Genomic DNA, 23,640 nt, shown 5'->3' on the forward strand with positions numbered 1-23,640 from the left:
AAGACTCCCATTTTACATGTTAAATAGTTGGCTGCCGATACCGTATATCAATTACACCGCTGCCTTGTCAAATTCCCGAAGAAAAGGTGAAAAAACAAACCCCAGTTATTGCAATGAAACCAAAACTCTCACAGAGCAGCCTGAACAGCTTCCAGCAACCACTGCTGCGCTCTCTCGGAGGAAGTCACTTTGCGGAGTCCGGATGTGGACGTGGCACAGCGCTGCAGCAGTTCCGCTGAATGTCCGCTTCTGATACCGAGAAGGGATTAGTGAGCAACACCCCGGTACGACATCGGCGTCTCAGTTTGTCGACCACCGGGCTTCAGAGTTTGCATCAAATCTAGGACAGCCTTACTATTTACATCACTTTGGAGGTAGGTTTAGGTTTTGATACGGTTTCTTCTTTGCCATCCCCGCCCGGCTTCGCTGGGGATCTTGGATTTCGCTACGTTTGCTAATGCTTGGCTAATGCTAAGGCACTGCTAGCACCGCTCTGAGGAAAAGCTAGGAGATTACGAGCTAATTTAGCATTTGGTCACAGCTGATGTGCTGTCATGATTCAGGTTGTGTGGTTGCTAACATTAGCATGCTGGGGTAGCTGGGGTCTGGTTAAATAAGGAACGTATCCTGCTTTGACCCCTACTTAGAGTCAGAACAGATACTTGTATAATAAGAGAGGCAAGTTGTTTTTGGCTCTTGGTTGACATGTTGTCCGGCTAATGTTAGCATTGCTAGCGAGCTAATTATAATGCGGCGGCATTACTACTCGCCAGATTTTACACTTTCCTCCTACAAAACAGTCTTTTCCCTACCTGGCACTTGTTTTATATTCTCAAACACCTTATTTCTGTGTGAGTTTTAAAAAGTTCTCCGATGTTTGGATAAAATTACTAGCCCAAACCTTTAGCAGTGCACCTTAGAACAGATGTGGGTCACTCGGTAGGCCCGACATAGTAAAAGAACAGTTACGGTTCCAGCGATTGTGTTTCTCGCTGTGGCACCTGCACTGCTGAATTATTCAATGGCCCCGCTCGTTTAGCTCGTGTTTGTCTGTCAGACGATACTGATCACTCATGTCTTATATTTTAGGCCTGTGTCCAGGAACAAAGTGAATAAAAACACCACTCACCCACATCTGTTAGCAGGGTTGACAAGTTGACATGTGTTGGAGTTATGCTCATAAAGTTGGTTTTCATAATTCAGCATTTGGTTTCTTCTCACTGCCTTAATTAGTTTTTATTTTATGTTATTGACGATTTATGATTGACTTACTTTCCTACTTTACATCTTCTCATTTGAGATATTTTGAGTGTGGTTTTCATCACTTTAAGTATTAGATTTTATAAGTTGTTTAGAAAAGTCATGGCAAGACAACACTGACTTTCTGTGATGCAGACAGCATGAAAAGTTGCTTACATGCATTTTATTGGCTTATTTAACCAGCTTGACAACGTCTAAAACCCATTTCTTAAATGGTTATTTTAGTTTTCTAACTATACAGTCTTTAGATATAACTAGTCATAACAATTTTTTAAATCATTTTAGTTGTCTACAATACTCTCTCTTTAATAACTTGTAAAACCTGTACTCAGGTATTATCTGATACTATCTTTAATACCACTTTCACAGCTGCGAAAGAGTTGCATAATAATTTTGCATTTTGCGTATTTTTAGCAATAGGTGTTTGATATTAATGTTTGTTTACTTTCTTTTGGTTGTAATCTTTTTATTTAATGTTATTTAATTTTTGTAGCACATTGTGTAAAAACTCAAAAGGCTGTGGGTGTGGCCAAGTCAAACATAAAAAGCCAATAAAGCTTTTGTCACTGAACCAGGAAATGTTATATATATATATGTCATAAGTCAGTGGGATTTATGTCAGACTGTAGACAGTTAGAGTTTAGAGTCCTGCGGGTCTTCTGTGTCAGTTTGCCTGTTTTTTAGTTCAGGTGATTCATGCCAAAAACTTCACTTTGGATCCATTATGTTTTATGTGGATGTTAAGATCTTGTTATTTTAGTTAGACTTACTGGTTAAACTGCTTTGGAAAAAACGTTTTCTTAAACATGACAGTCAGTAAATGTTCTAGCAGTATGTGCAAGCACTGCTGTGGACAGATTCCCCCTGCTCTTTGAAAGAGTCTGTGTCTTTGTTTCAGAGAAACACAATACCTTCACAACAGCCTTTATCAGTACCGTCCTTATTTCAGGGGCTTTCACACTACAGGTGCCCTGGTTGTATTATTGTTCACACACATGAAGCAGGCAAAACAAGTTTAGTCCTTAACTATGACATCTAAGTAACTAACTGTATTGTTATTTCACAATTTCATTCAGATTTAGGGATGAACTGAGGATGAATGTAAACCAGCACACGCCAATGGCCTCTCCATATGGCCAGCCCCAGCCTAGTTTTGGCCAGCCTGGTTACGCTCCCCTGGATGGGAGCTATCCAGCACCCTACGCACCCTACAATGGCCCTGCGTCAGCCTATCAGCCTGGGGCTCCACCGCAAGGTAAAATGCAGTTTGTTAAAAAATGTGCGCATGAGTGAGACATCCAGCAGTTCAGGTAGGCTGTACTTTAAGCATTCAGAGGGATATAACCTTGGAGTGTCCTACATGCCTCCTGCCATGTGAGTGATCATGTATGTGTGAGAAAAGCACAGCACCTGTGCATACTAATCTGATTCTCAACTGCCCTCTCCTTCCTTCATTTTGCTTCATGCACTTCTCTTCATCTTCTTGTATTTGCCTCCTTCCCCTCTTTTCTTCTATTTCAGGTTACTCTCCTTTCACAAGCTTTCCCTCTAAGGCTTTGGCAGCCAACCCAGTCTCTGACCTCCCCTCTCCTCTTGACTTAGGTAACCAGCTCATCTCTGTTTCTCACTCATTTCACACTTCATATGCCCTGCAATCATCAAATCCTCTCTGTACCTGCAGGTATTATTCTTCCTGCTGTCATTTTTCTTAGCATATAATTGAACATCTTTCTGAGACTAATGCCAGTGACGTTCAAGTACAGCAGCCGACTATACACTAACCTTTGTGTAGGCCAGAAATATAAATTATATCTCTGTTATGTGAGAGACATAAATTTAGTCTTTGAATCCACTGGTCATTACTTCTTTTGCTTATGATTCGCTGCCTTTTGCACACAGAAGGTTTTAACAGCAGGTGGGGAGGGGGTTTCTGCACTCAAAGCTAGAGCTCTGCATCTCAGATGACCATATTAGAAATATCCCCTCTCTTGTTGACATTGTACGTAAGAGTAGAAAAAATGTCTAAAACTAATTTTTGGACTTAGTCGTACATATGTTGACTTGATATTTGGTAATGTTTGTTATGAGCATCCACCTTTGCAACAATAGATATTTGGCATAATAGGTTCCCTTTAAACAAACTATTAGGGTGAGATTTACAGTCTGAATGGTGAAAACAAAGTTCCTGTATGAGCTTGTCTTACAGATCTGGTTGATACTCCTCAAACACAGCATTTGTTATCTTGGTTTTCTATCTGTGCAAACCCACGATGGAAAAATATGTTTGGCTTATAATAGTGTTACCTCAGTTAGGGGTGGGCGATATAAACGATATACGATAGAAACTATATAAATTTGGCCAACGATAGAGATTTTGACTATACCGCTCTATCGCGATAGCGCATGTTGATGATGTCATCAAGCTGCGCCTGTTTTGGTCGAAAGCGTCGCAGCGGCTACAACCATTATCATCTGCAAATTATGCCGGGCGACAGTCATAGCAAAGAGATGAAGCACTTTTGAAATATGGGGAAAGCCAAAAACTGCGCTTCCTTCACTTCCGTAACATTGATTCATTAATGCTGAATTCTCTCGCAGCTGTTCTATTCCCATGTTGTTGCAGTATATAACTAACCTTGTATTGTGGATGAATAATCTCAGTTGTTCTCCTGACTGAAGTTTGGCCCATGTGTAGCATCCTGCTATACGATTGCATTTGTCCCTGACCACCAGAATCCCTCACGTTAACTTTTCTCAAGTGGAAAAAAAGTTGGCGTTCATCCTCCAGCTTCACTGTGCTAATGTTATGCTAACATAGCTGTGTTGCTAACAATCACGTAGCACAACATTATATACCAGGTAGTCCAACTTCAGTAACCCTGCAAACGCCACTGCTGTTTAGTTTTCTGTCTTCATTTATGTTGGAAGTGGTAGCAGAGCTGTACGTTTTAATTAGTTTCAAAAATCTCAGTCAGAAAATGGTATGTCATGTTTAGGTGGAAACTAGCGAGCTAACTTCTTGTTAACTTCTAACTCCGTTAAATTTAATAAATTCTGTTTTCATGGATGCCTGGATGTCAAACTTAATTGTTACACCTGGTAAAGCAGCAACGCTGATGATTTTATTAAAGATGAAAGAGTTTAGACCGTTTTTAACTCTTAGTGTTCGTTTGACTTTGGGACCTGAAGCGGACGGAGTTTTGGACCCAGATTACTCCGCGAAGCTCCTCACTACGGCAGCCGTAATACTCTAAAAATCCATCAAAACATTTTTAACAGATTTCTGCACACCAAAATCGTTTTAAAATCAGTAAGCACAGCCAGAATTCATACATAAGGCACACTCGATTTTTGAGAAAATTAAAGGATTTTAAGTGTGCCTTATAGTGTGGAAAATACGTTATACAGAAGAAAAGAATATATCGCGATATATATCGTTACCGCACGTGCTTCAAATTATACCGTGATATGGATTTTAGGCCATACCGCCCAGCCCTATCCTCAGTTATCTCAACATACTGAGGTTCATACCAGAGTTGATTCACAATTATTTGGTAGAGAAGTTGCTTTTTGTCACTATATGTAGTAATTATTTGGCTCTTGCATTTCAGGTTCTGTCAGGGGTCCTCCTACCTCTGGACCCCCGCCTGTCTCAGCACCTCAGCAGTACAATCAGTACAGTCAGAGTCAAGGGAGCATGCAGAATGGACCCCCACCTCCTACACAGGCACCACCCAGGTAATTTTTTTCGCCTTTGCTGTACAAGTTCATTGAAGCAGTTGACAGAATCCATTATAATACCCCAGACACTAGTACTGAGACTGTCAAAATCTGGTGCTTTCCTAACAGGAGTGACATGTAGACTACAAACCAACCAAAGCACATTTTTAGAAACAGTGATGTGTTAAGGCACTCGACAAACTGCACAGAAACTGAAATTTAAGAAAGCAGGAGGTACCTTGGTTGCCAATACTCTGCATTTCTTTTTGTGTTTATCTGCTGTTTAAAAGGCTGGATTAGGACAGGTGCTGTTGAGGAACCAGGTGAGCTTGTCATGCTAGGATATTGTTATCCTGATTGGATTTGCTCCAAGATACGTTAATAATAAGCTAAAAATGTGCATTCCATATAAAAACATGGACAATTTTGCAATCAGGTTGTCCTAATCAGTGTGTTAGTTCGGTTACAGTAAATTTGAGGATACAGACTGAAAGTTTATATTTTATTTTAAAAACATGGCCACCTTAAACTGTTTAATTGATAGAAGAAGCTGTGTCAGTCAGCACTGACCTTCTCTGTGTGCACGTGTCAGAGCAGAGTCACAGCTCAGGGAGAGGACACTGCACAGCATATCTACACAACTCACATGGGTATGACATTTATAAATATTCAAAGGTTAGATGGTAGAGGAGGTGAGGTACATAGTGTGCAGAGGTTGTTAACTTTCTGCAGAGTCTATCACCTCCAACCTATCCAACCTTTATGTAGCCTTCAGATTAGTTCAAGAACAGTGAATAGAGGGCTTCATTGAATGGGTTTCCATGTCCAAGCAGTTGCATCTTAGCATTACATCACAAAGCATGATACAAAGCGACGGATGCAGTAGTGTAAAAAATGCTGGGAGACATGTTTTCTGGAGTGACGAATTACACCTGTCTCTCTGGTAATCCAGTGGATGAGTCTGGGTTTGGCGGTTGCCAGGACAACTGTACCTGTCTGAATGCATTGTACCAAATGTAAAGTTTAAAGGGGGGATTATAGTGTGCAGTTATTTTTCAGTTTTTTTCAGAGTCATTCGGCCCCTTAGTTCCAGTGAAAGAAACTCCTAATGCTTCGGCATATCAAGCCATTTTGAACAACTTCATGCTCCCAACTCTGTGGGAACAGTTTGGGAGCAAACTGTTCCCAGTCAACCTGTTGACTGGCCTCTACAGAGTCCTCATTTCAACTTGATAGAACACCTTTGGGATTAATTAGAGTGGAGAATGCAAGCTAACATCAGTGTCTCCTAGTGCAATCAACTACTGAAAGAGCTTTGTGTTTTCAGACCTGCTGTCTCTCAGCCGTACAACCAGGGTGCTATGAACCTATCGGGGCCGCACCCTTCTTATCCCCAACACTATGGACCCCCATCCACAATGCAGCAGGTTACCAACCAGATGACGGGGATGCAGATCACTTCTGGACCACCAACCGCTGCTGGGCCAGGATATGGTAATTTGAATAGATTTGTTTTTCAGTTTAAAGCATGCAGTCTTTTATTCTCTTTATGATATTTAAAGATTGTATTGTCTCTCGCTCTCTATTCAGCTCCACCTCACAGCTCCCAGCCTCCTGTCAGCACTGGGTACTCGGCTGCACCCCAGGCCTCGTACACCCAAGCCCCACCCCCTGTGTCCTCTGCTCCCACCCAGCCGCCACCTTCCAGCGGCCCCGCAGCTCCTCAGCAATATTATAGCGGCCCACCGCCTTCTTCTCAGCAGCCATTCAATTCCTCTCTTCCCCCTACCTCTCAGCAGCAGCAGCAGTTCACCTCTTCTGTACCTCCACATCCTCCTCCTCAGCAAACCTTACCTCCATCCTCTTACTCGGGTCCGGTGCCTACACAAAGTCAACCTCCTGTTCCCCCAGTGTCCCAGGCACAGCAGTCCTTCCCTACACCCCAGCCCCCTTTCTCTTCAGCACCTCCACCTGTCAGTCAATCTTCCTTTGCCACTGGCCCCCCACCTTCTGCCCCAGGCTCGTTTCCACCTCAAGGCCCCCCTCCTAGCTCTCAGCCTGGTTCTTTTCCTCCTCCTGGCCCCCCTCTAACCTCAGCCCCCTCTTGCCAGTACCCAGGTCCCATGCCACCCCAGCAGCAACCCCCTCCATCTCAGCCATCCCCCTATCACTCAGGGCACCATCCTCCTAGACCTCAAATGCCTCCCACTTCCATGGCTCAGAGCAATCACCTGCCTCCAGGACCCCAGGGCCCGGCAGGCCCTCCTGGGCCACTACAGCAGCCTCCATCTCAACCTGGGATGCAGACAGGATACCCTCCTCAGCAGAATGGTTAGGAGACGGCTGTTAAAGTAAAATCAAAAAGGCTTATCATTCGTTTTCTTTGTATCTCAGCTGTTTTGCTGTTTTCTGCAGGTGCTTTTGGGCAGGTGAGAGGCCCTCAGCCTGGGTATTCAGGCCCTTACCCTGGGCAACCAAACTATGGAGCACCAGCTCCTGCTCCACCTGCACAGAAAAGACTTGACCCAGATGCCATTCCTAGCCCGGTGAGCTGACACAAATACATATACTGTTTAATTCTCAATTGTTTTGGTTTGCCACACAACACCAATTCTTAAATCTCCAACTTTTAGAATCTGTATTTGGTTGTAATGATGAGCTGCATTATATTGCGAGGCTTTCTTAATGTTCAACCCTCAGGGGAAATAAATAAATGTAACAATTAGGCCATCTCAAATTCATGGCCCAGGCTACATCCGGGCCTTTGCAAATTTCGACCCACATATGGGTTTAGATTATTTTTTTCTAAAAAATTCACTTTTGGTTCTGTGTTCTGCCCAGCAACACACATCCGATCCACACTTCACATGCAACAGCCCTATGAAATTAAGTTTCATATTTTTAGTCTTTGTTCCTTATTAGATCTTATCTTTTATCTTTCATCTGGTTGAATTAAAACGTTGTGTGGAAAAATCTCTTCACATGATGGATTGTAAACAAAAATAATGAATATTTATGATGCAATTTAGTTCAATTCTTTGCCAATCTGTCTTTAAACATTTTACCAAAGTAGCATTAGCAAGGAAGGTGGAACAAGTTTCTCAGTGTTAGAATTGTTGCATATTAACACATTAATACAGTGTAGTTAAGTATAACATCACTTTTAACTATGATGTTCATATAATCTATAAAAGATTTCCCTTAAAAGTGGAATTTATGCAAAATCTGATGGTATTGCACTTGATTTTAGTGGACACTGAGTGTGAATGATTTTTGCATGCTTCACCTAGAGCTGTGTGATAATTCTGTTATTATGTGTTCTCCTTACAATGAAACTGTTATTTAGATTAATTTAATTTATTATAAAAGATTCAGAGTTTAGTTCAGTCATAAGAATTAAAATATCTCTCAGCAGTTTATCCCTAGAATAATGTTTTTGAAGTGGGACCATTTTTACACCTGACAGCATCTCTCTCGGTCTAGAAAAAAGATGGCAAGTTAGTAAATAATGTGATAAATGCATGTGTGTTTACTCAACATGGTCATAAATTTGGATTTCATTGTAAATGTATTATTTTCATACTGCAAAGCTCTAGAACGGAAGAAATCTAACCTTTTTTAACGATGTAACCTCAGATTCTAAGCATGTTTGCTACCACTAGTTAGTTTAAACTTATTTCCACTTGAACTTACAATATTACTAATAACTAATCAATAATACTGATGTGTTTCTGTCTACATAAAAGCAATGCTACCTGCTGCTGAGCTCAGTCTTGCTGATTTTTCTCCTCTCACACTCCTTTTTATCTTTTACTCTTTGTATTTACTTGTTTGCACAATTTGCTGGACAAACATTTGAATGTAAAGCAAGCGTCTGACATGCCGGCTGTGCAGAAACCGAGACATAGAATAGATCCAGACGCTATTCCAAGCCCAGTAAGTTTCCTGTGTGCCTTTTCCTCTGCTTCATCCTCTTCTTTGTGCCTGACTGCAGTAACCCACTGCCTCCTCCTCCTGTCTTTTTCCTCTACTCCCTTAAAGTTAGCGATCATGACAGTTTTTTAAAAATTTATGTTATGATCCAGTTGTTGTGTCACAGATACATTTTGATATGCCGATATCCGATATGTTTTTAGCAGAAATGCCCAGATGAAATTGTCACAGCCCAAACAAAACACAACACAGATGTAATATTTAAAGGGAAAGTTTAACAGTAGAAAATGTTTCTTTGTGCTTTCTTGTTAAGAATTGGATGAGAAGATTGTTACTAGGGCTGTTCGATATAACGATATATATCGGATGATGATATGAAAACATCTATCGTTTCATTTTACGTTATCGTTTGTTTCGTGGTGTCGCAAAATAAACTGTTTACGGCAATATTTTTTCATCGTTTTGATGGTCACTGTAGTGGCTATATTTATTTCTTAAAGTTCTCTCTTTCTCTTATATTTAATATAACCACACTACGGACGGACAAGCGCCTGTTTTTATGCGTTGTTGTTAGCAACAACGGCGGTAAAACCATCACGTGTCCGCTTGTTTATTTTCCACATAAACCTTTCACAATAAAGCTCAAGAGTCTGTTGAGACTTTTCAAAATAAACTGAATCACGTGAAAGATGCAGAGTATTTACGGATGAGAAGTAAAAAAGAGCCGCCAGGTGCTAAAAAAATAAACCTTCGACTCAAACGTTAGAACAGGCTTTTCCCCGCAACACGCCGTGTAATAAATACTCACAAAGAAAACGGCAGCCGTTACACCTTATGTCTAAAAATGTATCGTTTCATGCATCAGTTACAACACTCGACTCCAGGTACACGACGCCCAGCTGGAAACACTTCGCGCAAGTCGAGCTGCGATTGTGATTTATATCGTTATCGGGACGATAGATGTCTTATATCAGGATATGAGATTTTGGTCATATCGCACAGCCCAAATTGTTACCATTCTCAATCTGGACAGTAGGTGTGAAACCAGTACATTTATCCTGCTAATCCTTTAACATAGCACAAATACATGAAATAATGATGATTGTGAGTGTATTAGTTCCATACCATGACCTTTAGAGCTCCTTAAGTAACATGTTATTCTTTGTATAATTCATTCAAAAACTGAATGGTGAAGATGAGGCACATCTGTGCCATGACCCTTTAATCTTTAATGGTTTCCTGTCTGACTGATTTTTGTGGGATCTTTTCATCCAGTTTGCAACAATAAAGAGAAAAAAAAAGCATTTTCTAAAGTCTCAAGCTGTTCCTCTTAAAATCTGAGTTGTTTTCAAGAGACTGTCAGGAAAAATGACTAAGATGTAGTGCAACTTTTTGTGAAACTCAGAATATCAGATTACACATTAACAGCTTGTACACAAGGTCTTATAACCGTTGCCCACTTCACTGTTTGTGTTTTTGGTCAGGATTTTGAGGCAGCTCGTTCTTAAGAGAACTTCTGTCTTTCAAAGTAAACTTGAGACACCCACACAACGCCTATAATCCTTTTCCAAGCCCTGCATGCTAGCCTGGATTGGATCTCTTGCATTTAAGGCATGCCTTGATAAATCCTTCTCGGTTCTTTTGGGGATTGAATTTTTTGTTTTAAATTCTGACAGAATGGCTTCAGCATGAATTGACTTTATTGTTTTTGTCCACTGATCATCACAGGGTATAGTTGTGTGTTAGTGGCTGCAAATCTCTGTGTGGGGTAGTTGTATACAAGTCTTTTCCTGCATGAGTGGTTTTCATGTGCCTCTTTTAATTTTTGTGAGACTCGGGGGATAGTGTGTCCTATAAATGTCTTATATTGATGCTGTGATCATGTATGAACGTGGGCCACCTTTTGTCTCCCCCTCTTTATTAGATCCAGGTAATAGAGGATGACAAGGCTAAAACTACCGAGCCATTCACCACAGGGGTCAGGGGTCAAGCCCCACCACTGGTCACCACCAACTTCCAGGTTCAAGACCAAGGTTGTTCTCCTTCTTTTGTCCTCTCTGGTTTTCTCAGCCACAATTATCCTGGAGTTCACTTCATTTGTCCAAATAGTTAACAAGATAACACTAAACTCATTCTTGAAAATAATTTTTACATTTAGCATTGATAATAATGTCGCAACTGTGCTTGTGTTTAGGGAATGCCAGTCCCAGGTTTATTCGTTGTACAGCCTACAACATGCCTTGCACAGCTGATATGGCAAAGCAGTCTCAGGTGCCATTGGCTGCTGTCATCAAGCCTCTCGCCACGCTGCCACCTGATGAGGTGAGTGATTCCTTTGCTCTGGCGCTCTCTCATATCTCCTTTGTGTTGTGAATTCTGTAAGTTACAATTAGACAGGGGTTTTTTCTCTCATTTGCAGTATTGTATTAGGAAGAAAATCTTCTGCCTAGAGATTGAATTTTTTTAAAAAGGCAAACAAGCTCTGAATGCAAAAATATGTCTTTGAAAATGCTGATTGTCTTTGAAAATTAATATCCTATTGTTTATTTGTCCCATTAACAAGCTGCTTTTGCATTTCATCGTCTTCATCTCATCTGTATCTGCGGCTGCATCTTTTGCTGCAACAGTGGAACAGTTATTACTCGGAGCCAGATTTGATAAAAGATTATTTTTCAGGAAAAAGCCTAATACGTATATAGTATCAGAGGATGCACGTAATGTCAGTGGGATAATCTCTTCAAATCAAAGGTGGGAGTGGCTGCATGACCCTGTTTCATGCTGTCATCACGCGTAATATATATCCATTTGGATTGGACTTTCATGTTGTGTCATCTGGGTATGAAAAACAGCTGTAGGGGAACGGAGGCATGACTTATTTATTTTTAACTGATAACAGTTTGGTACATATTGTGTCTCGGTTGAGTAATTCTGTCCACATTAAGGTGTTTGAATCCTTTTTCTCGTCCTGGTGAAGTTTAGTTTCATCTTACTCTTTTCACGAATATCTCCTCAGCCCCCTCCACTCGTGGTGGACCACGGCGAGAGCGGTCCAATCCGCTGCAACCGTTGCAAGGCCTACATGTGTCCATACATGCAGTTCATAGAGGGAGGTCGCCGCTTCCAGTGTGGTTTCTGCAGCTGTGTCACAGAGGGTGAGCACATGTGTCCATAGTGATATGTGAAAAGATGCAGCGTTTGAGAGACTATAACTGGTACCCTGATGTGCGCTGATATCATTTCTGCTTTTTCCCCCACAGTGCCTCCACATTACTTCCAGCATCTGGACCACACCGGTAAGAGGGTGGACTGCTACGACAGGCCAGAGCTTTCACTGGGCAGTTATGAATTCCTTGCGACTGTTGACTACTGTAAGGTAAGACCCACGATTGAAAGCTCCATGAGGGGGAAAAAAGTCTTACTGGGGGGTTTTCGTGCTTTAAAGTACCTCATAAAAGTCTGCAGCTGACTATTTACCATGTATCAATCATCATTTTTTTAAATTAATTTTATGGTTTAATAATAAGTGATTAATTCTCACTAAAACGTCTCTATATCTCAGTATGATTAAATTATTAATGGACCTTGGTGGATACGATATTAATGGGATGGGATCTTTAAAAAATATATATCACCAATGACAGTGGCTGATACTTACTCATACCATCATAGCGCTTATCTTATTTTGTATTTATTTTTCAATTTTCAATTATTTACCTTTTTAATATGGTGGTATTAACAAAGAAACTGGAGCTATTATGCGTCTTGTCTTAGTAAATATCATAATTCCTCTTATTTAACAAGATTAGAAACATATTGACTTAATAGAAGCTTTTAACACTTGCTTTGCTATTAAGTTTTTTTAGTTATTATTTAGTAATTATTTGGATAAATACATTAGAAACTTTTCTTCATTTGGTTAGATGTTGTTGATAAAGTATGAGGTTCTCTTTTTGTTATCTTGGCTGAACTTAAAAATGTGCAGTGGCTAAAGAAAAAGTCTGCACTAGATTTATTAGCCAAGCAAACATCAGAGTATTTTTGAGCAAAAAATGTGAGTGAAGCATAACGATCACCATCAGAAGGCAGCTCTAGTTTTCTTTAACCCAAGTCAGGGATTCCAGATGTGACATGCTTGATCAGGCTAGGACTGAGGACATGTAAAGTGGAAAGAATTTGAAAAAATATATATGTTGTATAAGTCTTGGTACTAAAGTCCGAGACCACATCCAATTAAACAACGAATAATTCCTGAGCGTACCTGTGTATCTATTTATGGCTTGTCTGTTTACAGAATAACAAGCTTCCTCAGCCTCCAGCCTTCATCTTCCTTATTGATGTGTCCTACAATGCTGTGAAGAGCGGCATGGTCAACATTGTCTGCCAGGAACTCAAGACCCTACTAGACTGCCTCCCCAGGTACTCAAGCACACACCTGAACAAAGAAAAGTACTGTCAGATTTGTAGCTCATCTCAGGGAACGTGCTTTTGATTGATTTATTCATGTATTTATTTTTTGATTCAGGGAGAATCCCGAAGTGGAATCTGCAGTGCGAGTGGGTTTTGTCACCTACAACAAGGTTTTGCACTTCTACAACGTCAAGTCGAGCTTGGCCCAGCCCCAGATGATGGTGGTGTCAGACGTGTCAGACATGTTTGTACCCCTGCTTGACGGGTTCCTGGTGAATGTAAATGAAAGCAGACAAGTTATCGAGAGGTGGGCAGCCATAAAGTGGACATTGACACTTAGACAAATACATGAATGGACAAGATGGTCAGACACATTGATCTGGGTTAATTACTTGCTGCTTGTTTTTCCAGTTTGCTGGACCAGATCCCAGAGATGTTTGCAGATACCAGGGAGACGGAGACGGTGTTTGGACCCGTCATCCAAGCGGGACTGGAGGCACTAAAGGTAAACGCCTTTCGTGTTTTGTGTCCAGGTCCAGAATTCTTAGAGACTTCTTGAAGATGAACATAAAAGTTAACTTTCAAACTTTGAAAACCTTTAAAATGTCCATTTTTTCTCACTTAGTACTTGGTACCAAACTGCTTATGTTAGGGCTTATGTTATTAATGTAAATAATAAATAACCTTTTAATGAAATTTGCTTTTGCTGCCAAATATTAACCCTCTGGGGTCCCGGGTATAATTGGCTGTTTTTTACTGCTTTTGATTTGATCTTTCACCTTTAAAAGCAGTTTACGTTGCCTTGTTTGGTATCATTCTTTTCAGCACAACCTCACATGTCTGAATTTCCAGTTATATTTTCATTTTCACTTACTGTATTAACACAATTGATCAAAAAGTATAAAAAAGTTATATTTTTCTGTAAAAACCACAAACATATTTAGCTAATTTCCCTTCTGTGGGACTAATAAAGGTTATCTTATTTAATCATTTTAATAACTTTAAATGCAAATATAAATTGTACATTTTAAAAATCTATGCACGACTTTGGCAAACAACAAAATTATATGCAACTATTTACATAAAAATGCAGCCAAGGCCTCAGGCGTGTTTTATATAACCTCTTATAATTTTTACAGAACAAACAGACCTTCTGCATCAAATAAGAAGGCACACAATTTATTTGTGCCGCTCCAAAAAAATAGTTTCTGTCCACTACAAGACAGGAGAACACCACAGACCTGAAAGCAGGTGTTTCTTTCGCTCACTGTGTCAAACTCTGGTTTTATGTGGTCTATCAACACAATTTAAAAACTGCTATATAATTTGAAGTCGGTACTTTCAACACAAGTTGAAATGGAGACTGTATCTTGTTGCTGTGTCTTCTTAAATTGGTCATGTGATTTGGATGCACCGTCGCGTACGTTGATCCCAGAGGGTTAAAGCTACAACGATGGGCAGCTCTGAAACAAAACATTTGTGTATATTTAGTTTTTAATGACTAAATCGATCTAAAAAGAGGGGCCTGTTACACTTATTTCCAGTTCCATATTTTTATTTTTGGACTCTTCTAGAGTAGCTTTGTGTTTACTGTTCAAAATAAACCTTGTTTATCTTATACTGCAGCTTTGTGGAGCCCTTTAGCTTATGCACTTTTTGAAACGTTTTCCTAATGACAGCTTCTGACACAGAAAAGCAGTAGGTGGTGCTCCAGTGCCATTTATCTGAGTCACAGTCTGATGACCTGTGTCTTCTCTCCCCACAGGCTGCTGACTGTGCTGGGAAGCTGTTTGTGTTTCACACCTCTTTGCCCATCGCGGAGGCCCCAGGAAAACTAAAAAACAGAGAAGACAAGAAACTGATTGGAACAGACAAGGAGAAGGTAAGCATGAGACATGACTTTATATTGTAGCAGGTCAACTTCTTGTGTTATTTCGCACTCACTCCCTTTCCTTTCTTGTCATCCACAGTCGCTATTTCAGCCTCAGGTGGGTTTCTACAGCTCTCTGGCTAAGGAGTGTGTAGCCCAGGGCTGTTGTGTGGATCTTTTCCTCTTCCCCAACCAGTATGTGGATGTTGCCACATTAGCCGTGGTTCCCGTCTCCACTGGAGGTTCAGTCTATAAATACACCTACTTCCAGGTGAGCAAAAGTCGTTCTGCTCCTCCTTCAGTTTCACTCCAATAGATAGCATGACAGTTTTGTTTCAATGTTCTACATTCAGCACCAGCTGGATTGTATAACTATGTGCTTTCTTTATTGCAGGCTCAGTCGGATCAGGAGCGATTCTTAAACGACCTCAGACGAGACGTTCAGAAACTAGTTGGGTTCGATGCTGTTATGAGGGTGCGAACCAGCACAGGTGAGACTTCAGCACTTCAAAACGAACAAAAAAAATCTATAGATGTAGCATGTAACAGCTGACTTTAATTTCCCTCCCCTCAGGCATCCGAGCAACAGACTTCTTCGGCTCCTTTTATATGAGTAACACCACAGATGTGGAGCTGGCAGGTCTTGACTGTGACAAGGCCATCACTGTTGAGTTCAAACACGATGACAAGCTCAGCGAGGAGACGGGGGCGCTCATGCAGGTGTGCATGCTTGTAACGAAATCCTCAAAGGAGAGTGTAAACAAACCAGGCTTTTCAAAGGGTTTAAATTTCTTACAAATGGCAGCAACGATGATTTAGTAAAGCATCTGGCATCACACTGTGTTTATGTCAGATGGATCGAGTTCTCCTCTGCAGATATTTTATTTAAAAAGGGGCGAGTACAGTTCGCTTGCTCTCCTGTGAGTTATCTCAGTGAACTCCAGGATAAATGTCATGCACTGCAGCTGTCGGCAGCAGTCTTTTTTCTGTTCTGCAGCCTTGGTGAGCTCTCGTTGAACCAGTTCTCCACCTGCTACAGGTGGTACTGGTTAACATCGCCCTCAAACTCTAAGTGGATCTGCAGAATAGAACAAGGGCTTGTCCTCTAGATCAAGGATGGGAAAGACTGAGGCTAGCTGTTTAGAAATGAATGTTCAGATAAAAGTAATATGGAAAGTTGCCAAATATACTCGTTTGATGTGGAGGACTGGTGATTGTGGTTATGTTTAAGTGGTTTCAAGAAGAGGCAACGTAAGTTGCACAGCTTTGCTGAAGTATGAAAGGTTTTGTGTCTCTGTTCATTCTAATAAAACCTGTTTCCTCGCAGTGTGCCGTGCTGTACACCAGCTGCAGCGGCCAGAGGCGTCTCCGCGTCCACAACATGGCCGTGAACTGCTGCTCTCAGCTGGCTGACCTGTACCGCAACTGTGAGACGGACACAATCATCAACTACTTTTCCAAATACGGTGAGTTTTTGTGCTGTGGAGGAGTGTGAACTCCTTAAATGCTCTCTCTCTCCAGTGTTTTCTAACGAGGTGTGAGTGGAGAATTGAATGAATAACATTTTCTAAAAATAATACCAAACAGTGCTGGTCTGCTCCTGCGGAGCTGCAAATTGCCTAACAGTAGTAAGCTGTAGCTCCTCTTGAGAGCTTGCTGTTATCAACATCTGTGCAACTTTCTAAGGTCACTGACTGAAGGAAAGCAAAGACGGTAAATGTTAGAAATCCGAGAGAAAAGTGGTTGCAGTTAATTTCATTTAGATGTCAGTGTAATGCACCATAGCAGGTGATAAATGAGTGTGTGTGTGTTTTTGGTTTCTTCCAGCTTTCCGTGGCGTTCTCAGCAACCCCACTAAGGCAGTGAGAGAAACTCTTGTGAACCAGTGTGCTCAGATTCTGGCGTGCTACAGGAAGAACTGTGCAAGTCCCTCATCTGCTGGTCAGGTACTGTGAAAGCATCCACATGCATACTCTCAGGAGGTCAACTTTCACATCCACCAAGGCCACACACGGTTCACAGAGAGACTCAGAACTGAATGTTTAAAAACGACACTGCACTCAAACGAAACACAAGATGATGATTGTAATCACTGCTTTCATGACGCTTTTTATGGATAAAACAACAGATGAATAATGGAAGCTAAAATACAAATGAATCAAATGAATCCCTATCCTCGCTATAATCTATATCCGTTTCATATCAAACCCACAAAAACCTGCCTTTCTCATAAACTGATTCAGCATATTTACTCGTCATTAGGCGTTTGAATTGATGACAGTGGGTTTTTGTTTCGTTTTCTTCGTTCCCCAGTTGATTCTCCCAGAGTGTATGAAGTTGCTTCCAGTATATCTGAACTGCGTGCTGAAGAGTGATGTGCTGCTGCCTGGAGCCGACGTTTCATTGGATGACCGAGCTTACCTTAGACAGCTGATCAGCTGCATGGATGTTGCAGAGAGTCACGTCTTCTTCTACCCCCGCCTGCTCCCAGTGGTGAGACCGCAGACAAAAACCCCCAAAGATCTAATCTGTTCACGTTCTCGGCTGGATGCTTTGGCCACAAAAGTCTAAAACTGGGGGTAACACTAGAAATAAGTTCATATATGATATGGCCACTCTGATGCTGTTCACTTGGTCAGTGCAACAGCCTGTTTTATGAAGCCAAATGCAAACAAATGAATACAGTGATGCTCTCAAAGAGCACACAGTAAAACTGAATTTTGACTATATTGGCTTTGATATCTGTCTGGTATCATTAGTTTAAATATTAAAATTTTAGTGAGGTCTGTGGCTAAATAGTGTATGAATACAGGATTCAGATCATCAGAAAAACCCAAATTCTGTAACATGTGACCACTCTGAGGTAGCTGTGGCTCAGGACGTAAAGAATTGAGGTGTTCTTGGCAAGATGCTGAACACTGCATCCATGGTGGTGTGTGATATGTTAAAAAGCCCCTGAAATACAATTCAAATCAAATTATTTCTGTTTGGTGGAAAAATGTAAATTGCTTGAACTAAATCTACCACCTGATCAGCAGGCTGAAATGCCACCAGACAGTAGCATCTAATTTTTTTTGTTCATCTTCCAGATGAAATTGGAAAGCAGTTCGTTGCCGGTGGCAGTGAGGGACTCTGAGGAAAGGTTGTCAAAAGGAGGAGTTTACCTGCTGGAGACCGGGCTCCACCTTTTCCTGTGGGTGGGAGCCAGCGTTCAGCAGGAGCTGCTGCTTAACATCTTTGGCACGCCGAGCTTCAGCCAGATCGACTCAAACGTGGTATTGAAGAGAGTTCTAATGAAAGGCTCACAAAATCAGTCATCCTGAATGTTTAATGTGAATTTTACCACAACATAAACAGTTTTATAATAGTGATATTACAGTTGTTTCCTGTATTGTAATGGTTTAAAGTATAATATATTTTCTGAATGTTTCTGCTTTTTGTTTCAGACAAGTCTGCCTGTTCTTGACAACCCCATCTCTCAGGCTCTCAGAGAGCTTATTTATTCTTTCAGAGCACAGCGATCACGATACATGAAGGCAAGTTTTCTCTTCCTTTTTTACCCCATAATGTTTCTGAAAAGGAGCCTGTTATGGTTTGGGGAGCGTTGCATGATTCATAGTTCAAAATAATCCTTATCTCGCTTATACTGGCCCTTAGTGCTACCCCACAGGCCATTTTTAACTCCTCTCCTTTTAAGCCTGCTTTTCCCTGATTGGCTGCTGCTCCTAAACAGAAGGTTTGAAAAGCAGCTGAGTGGAGTTTCTGTGCTGCGTGACTGAGAAGACTGTTTAAGAATATCATCTCTGTGGCATCATTCAGGTCCAAAAACATAAAACAAACTGTCTAAACTGAGAATTTAAGGCAGCTTGAAACCTGAGCTTTTGGTCAACAGGAGTTATTTTTACATCTATTGACGTCATTATTGGAAACTCTGGCCATGTTAATATGAGAATCCACCACTGTAACAATGTCTATATGACAGAAAATAAGAAAATGTGCAACCGGTGCACTTTAAACAATTTGCATGCTACCTCTGTTGAGAAATAGATTTTTCATCTTCTTCTTCAAGTTGCCTCCATCTTACCCTATCCCTATTATCCTCCTCTGTCACACCACCACTCTGCAGCTCCTCTACTGCATCCATTAATGTCCTCTGTGGTCTTCCACTTTTCTTCTTGCCCAGCAGCACCAATATATTCACCATCTTTCCTCTGCACATGTTAAAACCATCACAGCCTTGCCTCAAACTTTGTCTCCAAAATGCTCAACCTGAACTGTCTCGAGACCATCTCGTAAACCTTTCTTTTCGCTCTTTGTGCTATCCTTTTGTCACAAATCACTCCCAACCCTCGTCTCCACTCACTCCACCCTGCGCGCACTCTCTTCTTCAGTTCTTTTGTGCACTGTCTGCTGCTTTGGGCGGGTCAGTCCAGTTATTTAGGTGGATAAATGTCTTTTTCTAACTTCTGTAACACAGACTTCCCGATACGTGTATCTAACCTAGTGTTTGGTCCTAATTGGAAAGTTAGGAGATAAACAAAGAATTAAAAGGCAGCTATTTTTGATAATTGATGAAACATTTAAGTGAATATTAAAACGGAAAATCTCAAACTCAATTTTCTTTTTAATTTCATGATGTAAGTTTTAGGAGATGCTTTGATTTTTTTTTAAATACACTTTTATGTTTGTCTTATTGCAATAATTGTGAGCTGGATGCTCAATACGTGATTTAATTTAATTTTTTATGGGCACATTTTGTATCAAGTCTGCCTCCTCTTTCTCACACACCTTTCTCTGTCATTTTGCAGCTGATGGTGGTGAAGCAGGAAGACAGGGCCGAGCTGATATTCAGACACTTCCTGGTCGAAGACAAGAGCGCCAGCGGGGGAGCGTCATACGTAGACTTCCTGTGTCACATGCACAAGGAGATCCGCCAGCTTCTCAGCTAGGCCCCCCCATCGCAAATTCCCACCTTCACCTGTATGAGCCCCCACCACTACCACCACCACCACACAGATCCATCCCAGTCACCTTTCCATGTGAAAGAAAGCGCTTGATCTTTTTTCCTTTCCTTTTTTTTTAAAGCCTAATAAACTAAAGCTTCCCTTACTGTCTGTCAGCTGAGCACCAGAGACCAGCTGGTAGATCACATGTGTGCGTGACAGTGCGAGTGTGTATCTGTGTGTGAGTGAGAGAGAGAGAGAGACATAGGGGGGATCTGATGTTAATAAAGCTTTACTCTGCCTCAAATCTGCTGCTCCACAGCAGCAGGAGCAAAATAACTTATGAGGAAGAGTAATGTACATACAAAAATGAATAATTATGTATGCAACAGACTGACGGAGAAGGCGGATGCCGGCTGTAGTTGGTGTAATGTCTGTATTAAAAGCACTGAAAGGCTGTTTGGGTGCATGAATGACTCTTGGATAGAAAACACTTTTTATATGACTAAATCCCATTACAGTGAAGGACATAGGGAATTGAATAAATGCTGTTCTTTCTGTCTCTCATCCACTATAATCATGGCCTTAGTACCCCCTTCCTCCCCTTCTGTTCCCATGCTGCTCCAATCATCCGTAATGTGTGAGTGTGTGTTTCCAGATGTGAGAGGATTAGTGACCCATTGCCCAGTTTTGTTTTGTTTTTTAAATCTCCTGCTGTGTCTCCAGGTGCGAGCATCTGACTTTAAACCCTAGATTAACAACTCAAACTGGAGTCTGATGTGATCTTACCAACAGGAAGCACTGAAAATAAAAGTGCATGTAATTTCTGTAACTGCTGAATCGCTACAGTAATCGGCAATTCAGATTGGTTTCAATCAGCGTCAGTTGAGTTTCGCTCACCGGGGCGAGCATCTGTCTCTCGAGACTGTCATGAGAGGAAGCTCTCATTATTTCCAGGTCTATGCAGCACTGAGAAAAGCCAGAGACAAACTGAAGGGGAAATGAATGAGGTGTGTGAATCTATTATTTTAAGCGTCACAGTGAGGGAAAACGTGCTCCCGATCGCTTTGTTTGTTGGGCGATTGTTGAAGGCGAGTAGTGCTGCAGACTTTATATTAACCGAAGGCGTTGATGTCCGGGTTTGTATGAAAGCAGGCAGAGATGAGCACAGAGCGGCAGCAGACGTGTGAACACCAGTGAATGTTTGCAAAGTTTTGGGTTGCCTCCACACTGAGAAGTTGACAAGCTGTTCAGTGTGTAAATAAAATATATAATCTGTACAGAATTAATAGAAAAATAATGATTTTAAAGGCCTGCCTGAACGGCTGTGGTTTGTTGATGGTTGATTTGTGTCACAAATAGCCTAAATATAAAATCATGGCTTTTACTGAGGAGAGGAAGACGTGGCTTTTCTCTTTTTTTTTTCCTTTTTCTTTTCTCGATATGTCTGCGTGAATGTGAGGTGTGCGATTGTGTGAATGTGGGGTCGGTCCTGGTGAATTTCTCCTGAGGAACAGAGGGATCAGCCAACACACACACACACACACCACCCGTGAGGTTAAACTCGGTCTTCATTTATCACTTTGTTCCTTTTATAACGACGTGACTTTGTGCTCTGTGTGTGTGTGCAGCCCTCTGTTCCGTCTTTATGTTCACTGACTTCGATTGACCCGCCGTCTTGACTGTAATCTTAATTTCTGTTCCTTTTATTCTTTTTTTTCATTGCCTCTTGGGACTGCTAATAAAATGATTGTTTAAAGTGAAACGTTGTTGTTTTTTTTATTCTTGTGTTATCGCTGAAGAGAGTCTTACTTATCCATCACTTTGTGGGAAAAAAACCAAAATTCCAAAACATTGTCACTTCCTCTTTTTAACAATATAATATATTTATGACGGGTCTGCATTTTTCCGCATGGTTTCACTTCTCAGTTTCTGGATCCACAAAAATTTTAATAGTCTAAGGAAGTGTAAGTTTAGCATTGAAAAATTACACTTTCCTGTATATTGCCTAACTCAGCATTTTATCATGACTGCTGTACTAACTGAAAACCTCATGAAACTGTTATTTTTAATGATGTCTGCTTTATCTGATAGCGCTAATATCTGAGCAGATATTTATCATGATCCCAAACGATTAAGTCTGCAGGTAGCTAGTGTATCTGAGGCTGCCTGCGATATCATGTGCTTGAAGTTTTCTTGCCACTTTATCCGTCTCACATCGTTGTGAAGGAGTCTGGGCCCTCTTTACTGCATTACTTGAGTTCATTGAAGTTTGCAGCCACTGTACTTCCAGGGCTCGCAAAATTTCAAAATCCCTGGTAGCCCTTCGGGCAGAGACTCTTCAGTTTTTTGTAGCCCAAAATAAATTTAAGTAGCCCGAATAAAAAAGAGAGCAATTTTTTTGATTGATGTTTTGTTTCCTGTTTTGTTTCCGTTACAATATTATACATTAAAGTATAATATTGTAACGGAAACAAAACAATCAAAAAATAGTTGAAACACAAATTACAACATTGTATAAAAATTACAATCATCAACTCAAATACTTGGTTCTAATTGAACAGAAATTTCTATGAACTTGTAAGAACTGTGTAGAACATGAATCAGTCTGTGTCAGATCCTGAATTTGAAATTTCCACTGAAGTCACGGGTAAGAGGCAAGTGGAACCAAGATCGAGGCCATTTGCTTTTTGAAGTTTGCAAAGACTGCTAAATTTTGCCAGTGGTAGTTCACTCTTTGCAACATAGTACGCTGTTTTAAACTGATTTTCAGGTTTATTTTTAGTATGTTATTTGCAATTGGTGTTTGTTCTGGGAAATATATTGCAGACTGAGCAATAATGTATTTCTTGCATTTCTCATGGGTTCTAATGGGGGCCTTTCTTAAAATGACTGGTCCCAGTAACAAAGGCGCTTGTCGACTCAGAAATCGAAGGAAAACCAACAACACACCCAGCAGAACATTATGTTATTTACACGGGTGCACATAAGTGGTCCACATGTGCGCATTCGCTGTCAAAATAAAAGACGCGCACCAGATAAGAAGTTGCAACGCGCGTTTGCGTCCACATAAAAGGCACTGTTTTTGTCCGCTAGAGTGGGATTTTCACGGCACATTGTGCACCACATCTCTGTGCGCTCATCATTTGTTTGAAGCCAGCTCACCTCCTGCAACCACTTTTCCGAGAATACGCGCTTCTTTTGTAGTTCGGACTCCTTCTGACATTTCTTTGGAGGTGGAGGAACACCAAAGTAATTGCTTAAAGGAGCTTCTTCGACATCTTTAAGAATTCTAAACAAATGTCTGTCCTCCTCCACAAAATTCCATGTACGCAAACACGCGTTGCAACTTCTTATCTTGTGCGCGTTTTTTATTTTGACAGCGAATGCGCACCTGCGGACCACTTATGTGCAGCCCTGGTTATTTAGCTCGTCATATTGCAGCCACAGAAATTCTTTTGTCCATGAAACCATAAAGCTGCACTTTCTTTTTGCCTCATAGTCTGA

General features: G+C 41.0%; 1 protein-coding gene across 4 annotated transcripts; it reads left to right on the forward strand.

Annotated features, from left to right (window-relative positions):
• Positions 1-207: 207 nt before the first annotated feature.
• Positions 208-21,889, forward strand: sec24c (SEC24 homolog C, COPII coat complex component). 4 transcript variants are annotated; one of them, XM_087844748.1, is made up of 25 exons: positions 208-374; positions 2,337-2,515; positions 2,782-2,862; positions 4,872-4,998; positions 6,308-6,474; positions 6,571-7,311; positions 7,396-7,526; positions 8,848-8,916; positions 10,838-10,946; positions 11,108-11,235; positions 11,927-12,065; positions 12,171-12,286; positions 13,205-13,329; positions 13,436-13,627; positions 13,732-13,825; positions 15,086-15,202; positions 15,291-15,461; positions 15,585-15,681; positions 15,765-15,910; positions 16,518-16,656; positions 17,018-17,136; positions 17,504-17,683; positions 18,280-18,465; positions 18,637-18,726; positions 19,999-21,889. In XM_087844748.1, exons 2-25 carry the CDS (start codon positions 2,356-2,358, stop codon positions 20,137-20,139), a joined length of 3,765 nt encoding a protein of 1,254 aa, XP_087700874.1. In that variant the 5' UTR covers positions 208-374; positions 2,337-2,355; the 3' UTR covers positions 20,140-21,889. The 4 variants fall into 4 exon arrangements, with proteins under 4 accessions (XP_087700874.1, XP_087700875.1, XP_087700876.1 ...); XM_087844749.1 differs by lacking the exon at positions 8,848-8,916; XM_087844750.1 differs by lacking the exon at positions 2,782-2,862.
• The last annotated feature ends 1,751 nt before the right edge of the window (positions 21,890-23,640 follow it).

Source organism: Neolamprologus brichardi, chromosome 8 (genome assembly GCF_056152115.1).
Source record: "Neolamprologus brichardi isolate AB-2024 chromosome 8, ASM5615211v1, whole genome shotgun sequence".
NCBI lineage: Eukaryota > Metazoa > Chordata > Actinopteri > Cichliformes > Cichlidae > Neolamprologus > Neolamprologus brichardi.